The sequence below is a fragment of the Pocillopora verrucosa genome, chromosome 10, assembly GCF_036669915.1.
Source record: "Pocillopora verrucosa isolate sample1 chromosome 10, ASM3666991v2, whole genome shotgun sequence".
Lineage (NCBI taxonomy): Eukaryota > Metazoa > Cnidaria > Anthozoa > Scleractinia > Pocilloporidae > Pocillopora > Pocillopora verrucosa.
In genome coordinates, this window is record NC_089321.1 from 9,270,129 (window position 1) to 9,285,309 (window position 15,181).

The following is a 15,181-nucleotide window of genomic DNA, read 5'->3' on the forward strand; positions in this document are numbered from 1 at the left end:
ATGAAAGGAATTGTTATATCAATAGTGGAATATTTATTTCGTCTAATAAAGCTGGGATGTGTCATGACTGATAAGAGAGAAAAAAAAATTTAAAAGATATCGAAAAATTCCATTCCTCCCCACACAGTTTAGAGTTTTTTCTCCAAGATGGCCGGTCACACGTGAATTTTGCACAAAGCTCGCTTGTTTTTGTTTTCCTGGTGCCAAACTCACGGAATACTCCTCCTGATAGCGCGAAATGAAACGATTTGTGCGGACATAGCTCTTTATTGAGGAAAACTCATGCAGTAGACAGCTGTTTTCATGTCGGTGCTGATTTGCCCATGTATTGTGGAACAGTCTCACAAGTCCTCTGGAAAAAAGCTGGCCACAGACATGAGCCCTGAGAATCAGCTGGGATTCGAGTTACAAGAGGACGCAAGAAATCCCAAAACTAAATCTAAACTAGGCAAAGTAGTCCTCGGAATTACAGGCGCTGCAGCTGTTGGAATTGTTCTGGTGACCACGCCATTTGTAACGCCAGCTTTACGAAAAATTTGTCTTCCATACGTACCGGCCACAGAGAGACAAATTGCTAACATATTACGAATAGGACAAGCTTCCAAGAATAACGGGTCAACATTGGTGGACTTGGGAAGTGGGGACGGGAGAGTGGTTCGTATCATTTTCAATGTCACCCGGGAATGTTTGATGGGGAGGGGCTAACATTACTTTAGGCGCCAACCCACACCTGCCCCCATCTCCCCTCATTAACAGTTGTGTACCGGAAAAAAAATAGCCGGATGAGTATTCGCCCTTTTCACCTTAACATCAGTATCCATTTTCTCCTTACTCCTCTTCTAACAAGGAGAATTCATTTAACATTCAATGCTTCTTAGAGTACAAACCAACACAATGACTAGCTGGTAGCACACTGCACAGGTTTTGCAGAGGTTTCAAGGTCAAATCCCATACTGAATTTTTTTTTAAGGCCTTATTTTTACTAAAGTAACTGCTAAATAGAGTTCATTACAGTGGAGACCGCTTCAATATTCGCTTCTTAGATTGGTGATCATTTCCTTTGTTTTTATGATCTTAATGAATGATTCAGCTGCATTTATGTCAGGAGAAATTAGATGCTGGTCACTCCAAGGGTTTTAAGGGGTTCATAAGTAATCCTAGTTTTTTTTATGGTATTGATGTCAAACTAAAAGCAAAAAAATAAACATCTGGGTCCCCTACTGTGCTTGCTCTGGCAATTAACAAGGTGGAACAGAAATATACAACATACAAGTTGAAAATCATTCTATGTAAATTTTGGATCCTTTTATTTAATTGATAGGTAATTGCTGCAGCTAGACAAGGTTACCAAGCTCATGGTTATGAACTAAACCACTGGCTGGTTTGGTACTCAAGATTACAGGCCAGGTTACAGGGACTTCATCACAAAGCTACATTTTCAAGAGCTGACTTGTGGAAGGTGTTTTAATTTATATGTTTCTGTCGTTTATATTGTAACTCTAGTTGGAGGTCTTTTTGCTGACAACTTTTGCTTCTCACCATGGTAACCAAAAGTTCACAGCTTGTAGCACAGGATACCAGATTTTTCTTTATCATCTGGACCCTGACTGGGTTTTCTTCCATTTATTCACAGGTTAACCTGTCAACATTTGACACCATTCTAATATTTGGAGTCTCAGAGATGGTAATGTTATGCTGGTTAAACAATTTTTGAAACAGTCTTATTTTCATTGTACATTATATTAGCCCTAAAAGGTTTGTCTGAGATCTCTAATGGCCATAACCTGAGACACAGGGAAAAACTATGTTGTGTTTGAAATACTCTGATTGAAAGGGAAAGTTGAACCACATAGTAATATATTAAACTATCCTTGATTACTCACAAGGGCTAATGGTGGCTCTTAATTAATGCTGTTATCAATATTTATTGTTTGAACTTGTGTAATAATTGTTTCTTTCTACTTGGAAATATGTAGATGCCAAAGCTCCAAGATAAATTCCAGGAAGAAATGAAGGATGATGCTCAAATATTAGCTTGTCGCTTTCCATTACCAAACTGGAAACCAACAGATATGATTGAGGAAGGAATTGACAGTGTATGGTTGTATCAAAGACCAAAACACTGAAAGGGCATTTAAAGTAGGATTGAAGTTTGTAAATAAATGGGAAATCAGAGAGGAGATACTTGTGTACTGCTTTATGTGACAGCTTTGTGATCAATATAAATTGCCAGACCTGTAAAATTTACATGGCAGTTTGCAAGTTAAAAATTGAACTTGTCACATTTCTTTAGGTGGTGTCATTTGAGTATGCAGAGCTGCTGTTTATATTTAAAACACAACCTTTTTGCAATAAAATCCATGTGCACAAGACTATGCCTGGTTTATTATTCGACACATAACAGGACAAAAACACCTAAATGTAATAAATAATAAAGAGACAAACATTTAATTGTTAATTGCTTTGCACTTCCTTGACTTGCTTCATTCAATTGCCATTTTCATTTTGTTTTTTTTTTCCTTTAAACATCTCTTCATGTATATAATGTTTTGGCTAGTAATATAACTTACATTAACTTTTAAAAAAATCAATACAAGATCACTTGAAATACTTCTTTCTACAGTGTTAAAGAACTTCAGTAATTATTCAGTGAACTTTTCTCAGCCAGAACACTACACAACAGTTTGAGCCTAAGTCAGTAGTAAGTGTTTGTAGCATAGCTAGCTCAATGTTACATGGAATAAGTTCATTGACTTCTCTTTGGATGCCACAAGTCACAAAGCATTTCTTCAGGTGTCAGGTTCATATCTGGAAAATGACAAAGCATGGCCTAAGTACTTAGTTAAGTCAATTGAATCTTCATTATTCTAAGAAAGATGATACATGCATGTAGGGCACACCAGCAAAGAGGCAACACCGAGTGTCTGGAATTTTATAACTTGTCCCTTTATACCCTAACATCAGTTTGCAGATTCTCCATACTGTTCTCTGTACATTTCCCAAGGTGCTGACGAGGAGAATTTGTTTACCAATTGAGAGCTTCATGAGTAGGTGATCATTTCCATTATTCTTATGACCTTAAAATGAACTGGTTTTAGAACTAAGACACTCACTGTAACTCTTAAAATCAGGGTTAAAGATTATCTTGGAAGTATAAAGTTACTGAGACTATCTAGAAAGCAGCCACTGGTATTAAGTAATTACTTGTAACAACATGTTGCAGCAAAGCAAGAGGAGTCACATAAACTCACTTGCGTAAGCGACTACGTAAATCTTTAATCTGGTCATTCTTTGAGGTCAACATCTGCTTCATGTTCTTGTATTGAGTTGTTTCATTAAATTTCTTGGCAAGATCCTGAAAAAACAAGAAAAGTTTTAAGGCAACATTCTTCCAGCAAAGAGAAAGACTAAAAAACATAGCAGTGACATAAAACAGATTCCCTGTGTACTGTACAAGAGATTATTTACCTTTTGTGCTTCTTCTAAATCATGTTGAAGCCTTAGAATCTCATGCTACACAAAAGGAGAAATTAAAAATTAAAACAGATACATTTAGGCATATCATTTTAAAATCTAATTACCATACAAAATTGCTAACTCTAGAATCACAAGCAATTACTTTTTTTAATTAGTTTCAGTCATATTTTAACACCAATATGTGGAAATTGGTAAGGAGTAAGACAAGGTATGCACACACTTCTACCTAGAAGATAATCCACTGAACAAAAGGATTAAAAAGATTGACTCTTAAGTAACTTTTTTTTTTATGATCACATAAGTGTTTAAGTAACAAATTTGAATATCTCACCTTGGTGTTTGTTAACTCATCATGCAATGACGCAGCATGAGTAGAGCCCTTTTCTTTTGTCTGTAAAAAAAGGGAAAATTATGTAAAACAAAATTGTTTGATATGGACTTCTATAAAAACCCATCATCATGTTTGTCATTACCATTTTCAGATCTAATTTAGTAGCAGCCATCTGTTCCTCCAGGTCAGCAAGTTCTTTGCCATGTCCCTGTGAAAGAAGAAGAATCAGGAACCTTTTAATACTGAAAATTAAAGAAGCCTTCAGTTGCTACTTGTAATTAAAGGTTCCTCCTTTAACCTATATTAACATGTAACTTCTCTCTATAATATTAATACATTATCCTACAAAAAGGTAATGAGATTACTCAAACTCATCAGGTATAGGTTGTTACCTTCATTTAACACCACATTATGGTAACTAGTTTTAATGTGTAGCAGCTAGAGGGGAGAATTACCAATCAGATCTTGGGAGTTAAAGGGATAAAAAATAAATGAGTATGATTCAACAATTTGACCAAATCTTAAAGATATGTCAGGTACTGGACAAACCTTAACATTGCCTTTTGCTTTCAAAGCTGCTTGGGTACTTTCCAGATCAGCTTGAAGTTTACTTTTTTCACCAATAGCACTTGTTGCCTAAACAAAAAAAAAGGCAAACGAAAAACATGGATCAGTTTTTCATAAAGGTCTGCTTTGCTTTTGACTACAAGTTGTCAAATTATGAAGACCTGACAAAAATGGGATCAATCTTGTTTAAAAAGCATACCAAATGAAAAACCATTGTAATGATGGAAGATTATTTCAGATTTAATAGTCACACCTTTCCTTCCAAAATTTTGATGCGATCTCTGAGTTTTGAATTTTCCTCATTCAAGCGGTTTATTTCCTAGGAAACAAAACACCTTGTCAGCTGAATGGAATGCCCATCATAATAAGTTTTGCTTATAAAATAGAACTTAACTGAAGAATCTTGCAAAAGAATTTGTATACAACATGTAAGATGATATTTCTTATGAGAGATCAGCATAGACTGGTAAATTAAGGCCCCCATAAAAAGTGTTAGCAATATCAGATGACAATGGTAATCAACCTAAAATAACAGAGATAAATTTGTTAGACTCTGATCAATCATATAAAAATTATATCCCCTCGGTAAGCTCAACTTATATGAGGGTAAATAACATCAAAGCAAAGGCTTCAAGTCATCAGCTGCAGCAAGGTTTCTGAAATGCCAACACATGATTAAGAGCCATAAAATAATATCACCTTATGTTAAAACTAAAATTCTATCTATTTCAAAGTGATGTGTTTAGATCCATCCATCTGATGGGAAACACTCCAAGTTGTAGTTACCTTTTGCTGATCCCTAATCAGTTCTGTTAGGAGTTCTTTTTCTGACAGTTGTAAAAGAATCATTTCTACAGCACGGACTTTTGTAATCAATCTTCACAATCATCCACAACAGATCACTTTTTATACTCTTTTAGCAGGTTATCATCATTGTATATATATCTTGTAAATACACAAACTGTTTCCATGGAGTTGTGTGATGCTTGTAACATTTAGAACATCTGATACATCACAGTCATTTGTAATGAATAATTAAAAGGTTCAAGTGTATTGTGGTTTATGTTTGAGATGAAAAAATATCTGAAAATAAACTCTACCTTCCTTAAAAAAAATAATAAAATAAAAAATATTGGTTGGGCATATTTAAGAAGGTTTAAACCATACAAATCTGTACTCTGTAAAATGAGCTGTGAACAGTAAACTCTACTTTAAATGTTTGATTTAGGTAAGGGGCATTATTTCATAGAACATAATGAACCCACCAATAAAGATGCAGTTTAGAAGTATTTGAAAGACAACTCAATAAATAAATGATGAACAATTGACAATAAAAAGCTTGTTTCATTAATTATTCATAATCAGTTTGAAATTAGACAAAGCCTGCTCTCTTTTTCAGAAATTAACCAATAATATAATGTTGCACAACACCTCATCAAATATTGACCAGGGGTCATTCTATGGAGTCATGATATTCATGACTCCATACTAAAAACTGAAGTAGATGAAAATTTAGACATTTGTAAGTTCTGAATTGTCATGAATACAAGTAGATTAGACATGTCACGCATTAGTTGAATTTTGTAAAGCTGCTACTAATGGACAATAATTGTTCAATATCAGTTATAATCAATTGTAAAAAATGCAAGCAGAATAATCAAAACAGATGATACAAGCGAGCACTGAGTGATGTAATTTTCATCACCTTTAGTACATTCCCAATCATTTGAAATGTTATCATCCCCTCCCTCCTCAATTTCTCTTCAGGGACAACCATGAATCCCAAAAGATATTGAAACAATGCTGAGACAAAGTGAAGAAGGGAGGGGTCAGGGCTAGAGGAGGAAGCAAAGAGGTCCATCTGAGATTTACCCCTTACGGCAACAATTCAGTAAATTTATCAACTTACTATTTGAAGTAATGCTGCACCTCCACCCTCATTTAAAGGTTCAAGCTTTGAGGTTTGGGACAGTTTGGACAGCTTAGTCTAACAGGAGGGAAAAAAAACTGAGACAAGTGGATATATACATGTATCAGACTCTGGAGTGGCAAATACCTGCTATTTGTGCAAGGATTGTCAATCTTAGGTTTAAGTTATGATAAAGGGGGGAATATTTCAAAGAAGAAAGATCATTTTAGTTATAAACACAACAAAATTAAAATTTTATTAGAAATAAAACCAAAAAAAAAAAAAAAGGCTTGAATTAAAAATTTGTAAGATGTTTAACATTAACACCTAACCTCTACTACCACTGGGTTCAAACCATTTGCTGTGTTAACACCTAACTTAACTGCAGGGTGGTAAACACTAAACCAAAGATTAGTAAAATTGCTATCCAATGGATAAATGTCCACATAGCAAAAGTACATTATTCTCAAGATAGTAACAGCCATAAGTATATCCATCCCTTACAATAATGATAATATGGCCAAAAGATTGGATACTTCCAAAGCACACAGCATGCATTATTTCCAGGATATGCATCATCCTGGAAAAATTCATTTCCAGAAGGTAACTTTTTACCTTTTTTTACCTTTTTAATTTTTGTTCAACAGACATTTGTAGTTGTTAAACTTGTACATTTTGTAATAATGAGATGAAAACTATACCTGTGAGCTTTGTGCACCGGGAGAGAATTCCCTTTCTTCAAACTTTGCAATTTCATTTATAAGCTCTCTGCAAATAGGTGAAAAACAAATGATGATTTAAATCTGAAGATTAAAGAGCCATTAAATGAACATACTCCTTACCTATTTTCCAGTTCTGATATGTCAGCCTGTAGCTTCAAATGCCATTTCTCAGCTTGACTTAACACTTGCCTCAGGAGAAGAACATTGGTGTGTGCAGCGTTAATGAGTTCAGATTCAACTTCTCCTCTAACCACTGCACAAAGGCCATCTAACATGTCTGTCACTTCATCAAGAGTGTATGTGTCTTCTACAAGTCTGTGTAAGCAATCATTCTATGGTATCAATCCCTTTTTTCGGTCTGGATTAATCATTGGCTAAAGGATAAATTTCAGGTTAAAAGTAAGTCAATTAAAAATAAATGGCCTGAAAGATAAACAAAATCAAAATAATAAGTTACTGGTGCTCACTGTGGTAATAATTCTTCCCTCATAGGACTTATTTGCCTGCTTTTCATTCCCTCTATCAACCCTCCCTCTCCCACTTTCTAAAATCCCATGCACACTAACTCATCCTGGTAAAATTAGGAGATAAAAAAACAAATTTGAAATGAGGTTCTAAATAATTGAAATATATACCATAAAACTTTCAACTTTAAAGTGGCAGGAGATAAACTAATGAGCTATTTTCAGGTATGGCCTTGTACTCCAGCCCAGGAACTTTACAGTACGAGGTCTGTGTATAAACGTTTGCTACTTCCTCAAACCCTGACCATTCCACTGATAGTAAATATATCTTATTAGACATTTTGGTGTGTAGTATTGCTAAATATAGTCAAAACACAAACTGCAAGTAGAAATATTCAGTGATACTACACACCATGACGTCTAATCAGTTTTTAATGTCCGACTGCTTTTTTTCTGTTGAGTCTTTCTGCTCATTTCTCATAAAGTGGGAAAAGCAAAGTGGATAGAGAAGCGTAGCATGCACAGCTGACTGGTTAAACAAGTTTTTTTTATTGTACAGAATAACCAATGGTCCAAATAACTGTACAATATTGCAGGATTTGTACTCTACTGGCGCATTATTTGTACTCTCCTTTGTGCAGTTGGATAATAAGATACATTCCAGGTGCAGTTAGTTGTAATGAGACTAGGAGTGACACAATACTGTCTACATCATACCTGCTGTCTTTTAGTTCCTCAAAAGATGCATCTATTCCCCTGAGTCTCTGTCCTCGGCCATAACGTGCAAATCTAAGGTAGTTTACCACAATTTGTTGATGATGCTCATTTAATCCAATGTCCTATAACAGAACAGTGATCAATGAGATTGAAGTAAAAAAAAATCCTTAATAATTTTCGCATATTCTTGAGAATGTTTACGACTTTGTTATCAATCAAGTATTTAGATAACAAAAATTAATAATTTCGCGCGTCATTTTCGCGTCATTGTCCAAATAATTAAAATGACATCAAAATTAATCAGTGAGCTTAAGCTCATGTGCGAAATATTACATGAAGCCCTGAAGAGATCATCAGATAGGTGCTGTAAATGAAAGTAATCAGAGAATTTATTAATTCAAAATAAATTGTCATAATAATGACAGCTGTAAATCGGAAACTATAGGAGGACTAAATTCGGTTTAAAACCCAGTAAACAAAGCTACCAAGAAACAGCCACAGGATAAAACTAAGCATTTGCGATTTGAAAAGAGGAAGATAAATTTGAGGAAAGTGAGAGCGAGTTTAGCCGCCTCAAGCGTACAGACAACAAACATCTGGAGACAAACTCACCATGGCCAACTTTAGATTTTGAAGAAAATTATTTTCTTCTTCGTCGAATTATATTTCCAACCTAAGGATGTTTCGACCAGAATAAACAAAACGAGAGGACGGTCAATTTCTCTGTCATCAAATTTGATACCGGGGACGCGAGAGTCCGGCAGCCATGGCAAACTAATTATACAGTAGCCAGGCATTTAACAAAATACCAGGCTACTAAGCTGTGGGCGTCTCCTTTATGCCGTGTCGGTATGGCGAGGCAAATTTTCACCACTACCTACTGGAAGGATGGTGAATGTTTCTTTTAGTACATACTAAAATAGTGATTTTAACTCATATATTCCCGTAACGATTACAATATTTTCGGCAAATCTTGCACGCGTTGTTCGGAGGTGAAGGATATTTGGAGTGTAGCGCGCCTTTTAACGCTATCCATTCTTTTAGTATGTAACAAAAGTCAGACATCGGGCGGATGCGTTCGAAATAAGACGATGGCGTCCAGAATCAGACGGTACCGTATAAAATTGGACGGAAGCGTCCGAAATCAGACGAAACCATCCGAAAATGGCGGAAGCGTCGGATATCAGACGGACGCGAACGACATCGGACAGTTGCGTTTGAAATCAAACAATGGTGACGGAAAATGGAAGGAAGAGCCCGAAACTGGACGGAACTGATCGAAATGGGACAATAATAACGTCCAAAAGCGGACGAAAGAAAAAGAAATTTAGCGTAATTGTCTAAAATTTGTCTCTTGAGTGCATCGAAGATCGGACGCACGTGCCTGAAATAGATTGGAAGTGTCCAAAATGGGATAATAGCGTCTGAAATGGGACAGAAATGAGTGTAGAGAGGGGGAGGGGGAAGGTGGGAGAGATAAAAGGAACTACATTATCTTCCTTAAAATCAGTAAATGATTAACGAACTTAAGAAAAAGAGAAACCTGATAAAAGTGCAATCCTTTTTATTAAGAAAGATTATGATTATCTAAGAGTTAAAACATAAAGTGATTATTTTCTTTCAGATTTTTGACCTTCTACAGGTAACCAGATGTTCTGGGAGAACTTGCACAAGTGCAAATCACATATTAAAGGATTGTAATGCAGCCATGCATTTGAACATCTAGGAGGATTGGTATGAAAACCAAATCAACTGAACATGTTCTTTATCACTGATTTTCTAGCCTTAAGCAATTGACAAAGGAATGTGTTACATGTGTTGGCTAACAAAGAAAAGAAGTAGTACATCTACAAACAAGACAAAATATGCAATCAAATAATTTATCATCTCTTATCATCATCTACTATTTATTGCTAGTTTTGTTCTCTTTGACAATATCATTCCCTAATCACATCACAACATTGTTGGCAATTCTTTTAAAAACTAACAGCCTGTTACAACTACTGGTACATCTGTTTAATTGATAAAGACTAGTTAAGAACCCTGCACTACAATGGACTATCTACCTTTTCTTTGACACTGAAACAATTTGAAACCACTAAAAAGAAAATTATTTACCAATTCTTCTGACAAGCTACAAAGTTTCCATGCAAAGACACCTCTAAAATAATTGCTTGTTCCACATTTACTTTCTGCCACAGATAAAGATATGAAAGAAACAAGAGTGATTTAAAAACAATAGCCCAATTTTGTGCAATGAAATAATGTCTATGGATATATATTGCAACATATTTTTGCATTTAATAGTGGCCTTTTTCTTATTTAGCCACAGGATGACAGGTTGGCACTTCTCTTCTGAAGTGTGCGCAGACAGGTTACTAGGTTACTATTGATGTGCACTGGGTTACCACTCATGCACAGCCTTCTCAGCAACAAACTCCCCATGAGGTTTGCCAACATTTGGTGGCAAGAGGGCAAGGTAGACAGGTGTTTCTGCACCTGAAAAAGTAGACAAGTCCAATTTACTTAATCCAAAAAATTAATTGCATGTTATAAATTGAAGAATCAGAGAAACAGTAATGGTATGTTACCCAGTTTGTGGCCAAAAAAACTTCTGTTGATTACTTCCTTTTTGATTTTCCATACAGAAAAATGTTAGCAAAGAAACCTGAATAATTTTGCTATTTATTGATAGTTTAAGCAGGCTTTAGTCAAGAAAGGTTCATAAAAAGTCACAGTTCAGCTGCTACACTATTCAATACAAACAAAAGTTACAGCATCTAAACAAATGGCTCACTTGGAAGGAAATATCCCACGAGACTAAACAATTTTGTGAAAATTGTTAACTAAAGATATTACAAAAGGGATCAACATGGAAACTAAAAATTAAAACTGAAATTAAAAATGGCCAAAAGCAAGGCAATATACTGGACAGCTTTTTTTACCTTAATAAAAGAGAAATTTAATTGCCATGAGATCTTTGTTGAATACTTACCCTCATCAGGACTTTTGGGAGCCTTTGATCCAGCCATATCAGTCCGCACCCATCCAGGACAACACTACTCCAACCCAAAAATAAATTAATAGAAAGATTAATCAATCTTAATCAATGGTCACACTGAATCAAAAGCAGAGAAAATAATCAGTGAAATCTGCTCACAGCATTTAATAAAATGTCCTCCCTTGGATCTGTTGTCAATGCCCTCGCCTGTATCTTGCTAAGAGCTGTCAAACCTATTTTTGATGTACCATAAGCTGTGGATCAAAAGCACTCAATCATCATATAGAAGATTCTCAAGCATACCAATACATAATGATAAGGAAAGTGAGTGGAGTGCATAAAGGGTTTCTAAAGGCTAGTTACCCTCATCTGGAGTTTTGTAAATGTGAATAACTTGCACTGCTGACAACCAGTATAATTGCATTTGTTACACCCATTTTGAAATCACCGGTGGTCCCTGTAATCTGATTGGCTCTAATTGATGCAATTTATTCATGAATCGCACCATTTTTTTCTTTAAATTGCATATTTTTCCCAGCCAATGAGGAGGCTACACTAACAACAAAAAAACCAATCGGATTTCGAGGCTTGTTTAAAGTAGCCAATCAAATTGCAGGAAAATGAAAGACAAAGAGTATCATGTGGCAAATTTGCAACTTTTTTTCCAAAACTATTACTTTTTTCCCCCCCAAAAATGGATGAATTTAATTTCAGACCGGCTCAGTACTGCATCAATAAAATATTTGAACTGACCAAGTCCTGTACTTGGGTGATTTCAAAATGGATGCAATGAAGTGGTAATTGAACCTCGTGTCATGTAGTTTTGGTCTGAAATCATACTTGTGATTTCAAATCGAACTTGCACTGTGCGCTTGTTCTATTTGGAAATCATGCGTATGATTTCAGCCCAAATTGCACCCCACTCAGTTCAATTACCATTATTAATCACTATTGATTTCAAACTAGATGTAATATATCAAGAAGAATGAAAGAGAATACAGCATGACTCCACAATATCTCACCTGAGTTGGACCATCCTTTCTGCTTATGGACGCCATCCTTTACATCTCTAAAGAGCAATAATGAGTTAAATGTATTTTAATCTCTCAATTCAAAGTTGACAAATATGATAATTTTCCATAAACCATACTTCCTTGAATAAGTGCCTGCAGTCTGATAAGTGCCCTTCCCTTTGGCCATAATATCAAATAAAAACACCTCTCTCAAATAAGTGCCTGCCTCTTCCTTCACTTTCTAAAATAACAGGGATGCAAGGAAAACCTGCCTCTACTACTACTATAATCATAACTTTTAAGGCTTCCACCACTACGGAATCAGAAAAGGTTTCAAATTTTTTTAATTTTCCCACCCTTCAATGAGTGCTCTCCTTCTAATAAGTACTGAAATTATGACTAGGTGCTTGGGCACTTACTCAAGGAAATTCTATATGCAAAGAAAAATGTAAGATGATTAAAATAATCCTCAAAGTTAGATACTGAGCTTCTAAGATAGAGTCAGTAGGAAAGTTACATATCAAACAAACTTACTGCACAAACTGATCCAGCAAGGAAATAAGGCCTTCTTCAGTCAAAGTTGGAGAAGTAAACTTCTCTTGAATTTCTTTTGACACCTGAGCCAAACGTCCAGCCCTGGAGGACACATTCACTACCCTTGAAAATAAGAATTCATATCAAGAATAATAAGTTATCCCAAAAAAAAACAGCTCACACAGAATTGATTTGTAATATCAGACCAACTTTGTTGTTGTCCTGACAACTAAATTTTCTGCAAGATTTGGCAAACTATGGATGAAAGAAGTGTGTTGTAATCAAATTTGGTTAGATTCACAACATTATTACTTCATGAATATGCTTCTAGCAATTAACTCTTTCACTCCTAAATTCTCCATATCAATTCTCCTTACTGTCTGGCACTCATTATTTCTGATATCAGTTATGAGAACTCTGTTAATATAATTAAAGTAACCACCTCTAGTCTATATTTGTCTTTAATCTCATCACCTGTCTACATAAAAGTGTACTTCTTGGTTGAACCTGAGAGTGAAAGGGCTTACATAAAGCAAAAGAGATGTTACCTTGCATGTGGTCTCAAAAGAGGGAAAAGTGCACGGCAGACGTCAAGAGTGCCCTGAAAGTTTGTGCGCAGAGTCACTTCAACCTGTTCTGTAAATGGAGCTGTAGATGCCATCTGCAAAAAAAAAAATAGCAATTATCGTAATAAACACATGAGCATATGGCCTGGGGCTTGCTTTATTGAAAAACAGTAAAAATCACAATTTGAGGGCTGTGCAAGATGAAACCAGTAGAGCTGCTAAAAGTGTCATAGCTCAATTTATGGAAAGGTGAGAAGAAAGAGAAAAGTAAAAATGAAGAAAGAGGTAAAGTAGCAGTCATAGAGTATATTGTTTGACTGAGAAAGGTTGGGTTGGATAACATAGCCAAAATTTTTCCTGTCTGGCTTTTCCACTCTGGTGAAATGTTGAAAGTAACATCGTCATCATGTACAAAAGTTAAAATGATTAACTTAAAACACCAAATAAAAGCCCCTGTATCATCCTTCAAATTGAAAACTATAGGAAAACAAAAGGCATCAACAGACCTTGTAGGCTATTGCTGCATTGTTAACAAGAACATCAATGCCACCATACTGTTCCTGAACGAACTTTCTAAACTTTTCAATGCTTTCTAATGAAATAATGTCTAACTGGTGAAATGACACTGTGAGTCCTTCACCACTTAATTGTTTGACAGCCTCCTTGCCTCTTTGCTCATCTCGTGCTGTTAAAGAAGAAATGACAAAACAATACCATTTGAATCTTATAGCCAACCACATCAAGGCTAAACTGACCAATCAGCTCACATCAGATTACCAAAGCATTGCTGTCTAAAAGTGTACCTGTCAAAATTACTGTTCCTGGGAATTCTTTACAGAGTCTTCGAACAATAGCATAACCTATGCCTTTATTGGCACCAGTAACCTACAACATTGGAAATAAAGAAAAATGTCAATTATTGGATTACTAATTGATCCAATACCAAATTCTCTAGACTAACATAATAAGAATAATTTGGCAGACAGTAAGGAGAATTACTTATGAGATCTTGGGAGTTGAAGGGTTAAACTGATGGATTCATAAACCAACCTCCACCCTTCCAAGTTAAAGAGTCCCTTGCAATTAATTGTAGCTGTACTGTTATCACTCAAAGCTAGAATTAACAGCTAAATATTTTTAGGAGGAAAATTGCAAGGTAAATAAACATCTAAAATCGAGAATGACACTTAAAGAAATTATTCGATTTTCAGTTTTGTTGAATTCAGTTCCCACATGGTTCTCGTCTTAAAATACCAAAGTTGCACATAAAAACATAAACGATAAGAATACTGAAACTTGGGCTCTGAAGCGTGGTCCCTGTCGACTGAAATATCATGAGTGTAGCACAAAACACGAACTCAGTCGGTAACATATCAGGTATGTAGCTAGGTTTTTGCACGATTGACATCATCGCAAACAGTACCCTGGTCTATCATCAAGGGGCGCGCATCTACCTAAGTTTTGCACTTAGCTGCATAGGTGGCCATGATTTGAGGAGAAATACTGAAATTCTAAAGTTAAATGAGCTTACCACTGCAACTTTTGAGGAAGACATGTCGACCACTTTGTTTCGTCAAGGTGATGTGTGAAACTGCCCAAAGACTGGGTACCATTTGTGCAGCATCGGTCGCAAAAAGGCAAAAAAAAGGGAGGGGTGAGAGGATAGATAGTTTGGTCTGCCTTTCTTTTCAATGAGACAAATGCCTTGTTCTACTTGTGATTTCTAAGATTTATTTGCTAACGTTGTTATAAGAAGAGTTACAAATGCAATGGGGAACTTTTCTTTTTTTAACCACAACCACTGTTAACTAATATAAGTCCTAACCGGTAAGTACTAAAACATGGAACGACCCAAAACCACCTAAAACCACCTACAACCT

General features: G+C 35.6%; 3 protein-coding genes across 3 annotated transcripts; 1 reads left to right on the forward strand and 2 right to left on the reverse strand.

Annotated features, from left to right (window-relative positions):
- The first annotated feature begins 118 nt into the window (after positions 1–118).
- On the forward strand, positions 119–2,339 carry LOC131799154 (ATP synthase subunit C lysine N-methyltransferase). The gene is made up of 4 exons (XM_059116831.2): positions 119–654; positions 1,322–1,459; positions 1,634–1,684; positions 1,977–2,339. Exons 1-4 carry the CDS (start codon positions 304–306, stop codon positions 2,124–2,126), a joined length of 690 nt encoding a protein of 229 aa, XP_058972814.1. The 5' UTR covers positions 119–303; the 3' UTR covers positions 2,127–2,339.
- An 18-nt stretch (positions 2,340–2,357) lies between these two features.
- On the reverse strand, positions 2,358–8,970 carry LOC131799153 (leucine zipper transcription factor-like protein 1). Its single transcript, XM_059116830.2, has 12 exons — positions 8,800–8,970; positions 8,188–8,309; positions 7,127–7,321; positions 6,986–7,052; positions 6,285–6,362; positions 4,629–4,694; positions 4,358–4,444; positions 3,951–4,016; positions 3,809–3,868; positions 3,469–3,513; positions 3,252–3,355; positions 2,358–2,808 (listed from the first exon to the last, which is right to left on the reverse strand). Exons 1-12 carry the CDS (start codon positions 8,800–8,802, stop codon positions 2,790–2,792), a joined length of 912 nt encoding a protein of 303 aa, XP_058972813.1. The 5' UTR covers positions 8,803–8,970; the 3' UTR covers positions 2,358–2,789.
- A 764-nt stretch (positions 8,971–9,734) lies between these two features.
- On the reverse strand, positions 9,735–14,917 carry LOC131799148 (carbonyl reductase [NADPH] 1-like). The gene is made up of 9 exons (XM_059116823.2): positions 14,833–14,917; positions 14,105–14,186; positions 13,808–13,986; positions 13,284–13,396; positions 12,736–12,858; positions 12,211–12,257; positions 11,348–11,442; positions 11,183–11,246; positions 9,735–10,686 (listed from the first exon to the last, which is right to left on the reverse strand). Exons 1-9 carry the CDS (start codon positions 14,854–14,856, stop codon positions 10,592–10,594), a joined length of 822 nt encoding a protein of 273 aa, XP_058972806.1. The 5' UTR covers positions 14,857–14,917; the 3' UTR covers positions 9,735–10,591.
- Between the last annotated feature and the right edge of the window lie 264 nt (positions 14,918–15,181).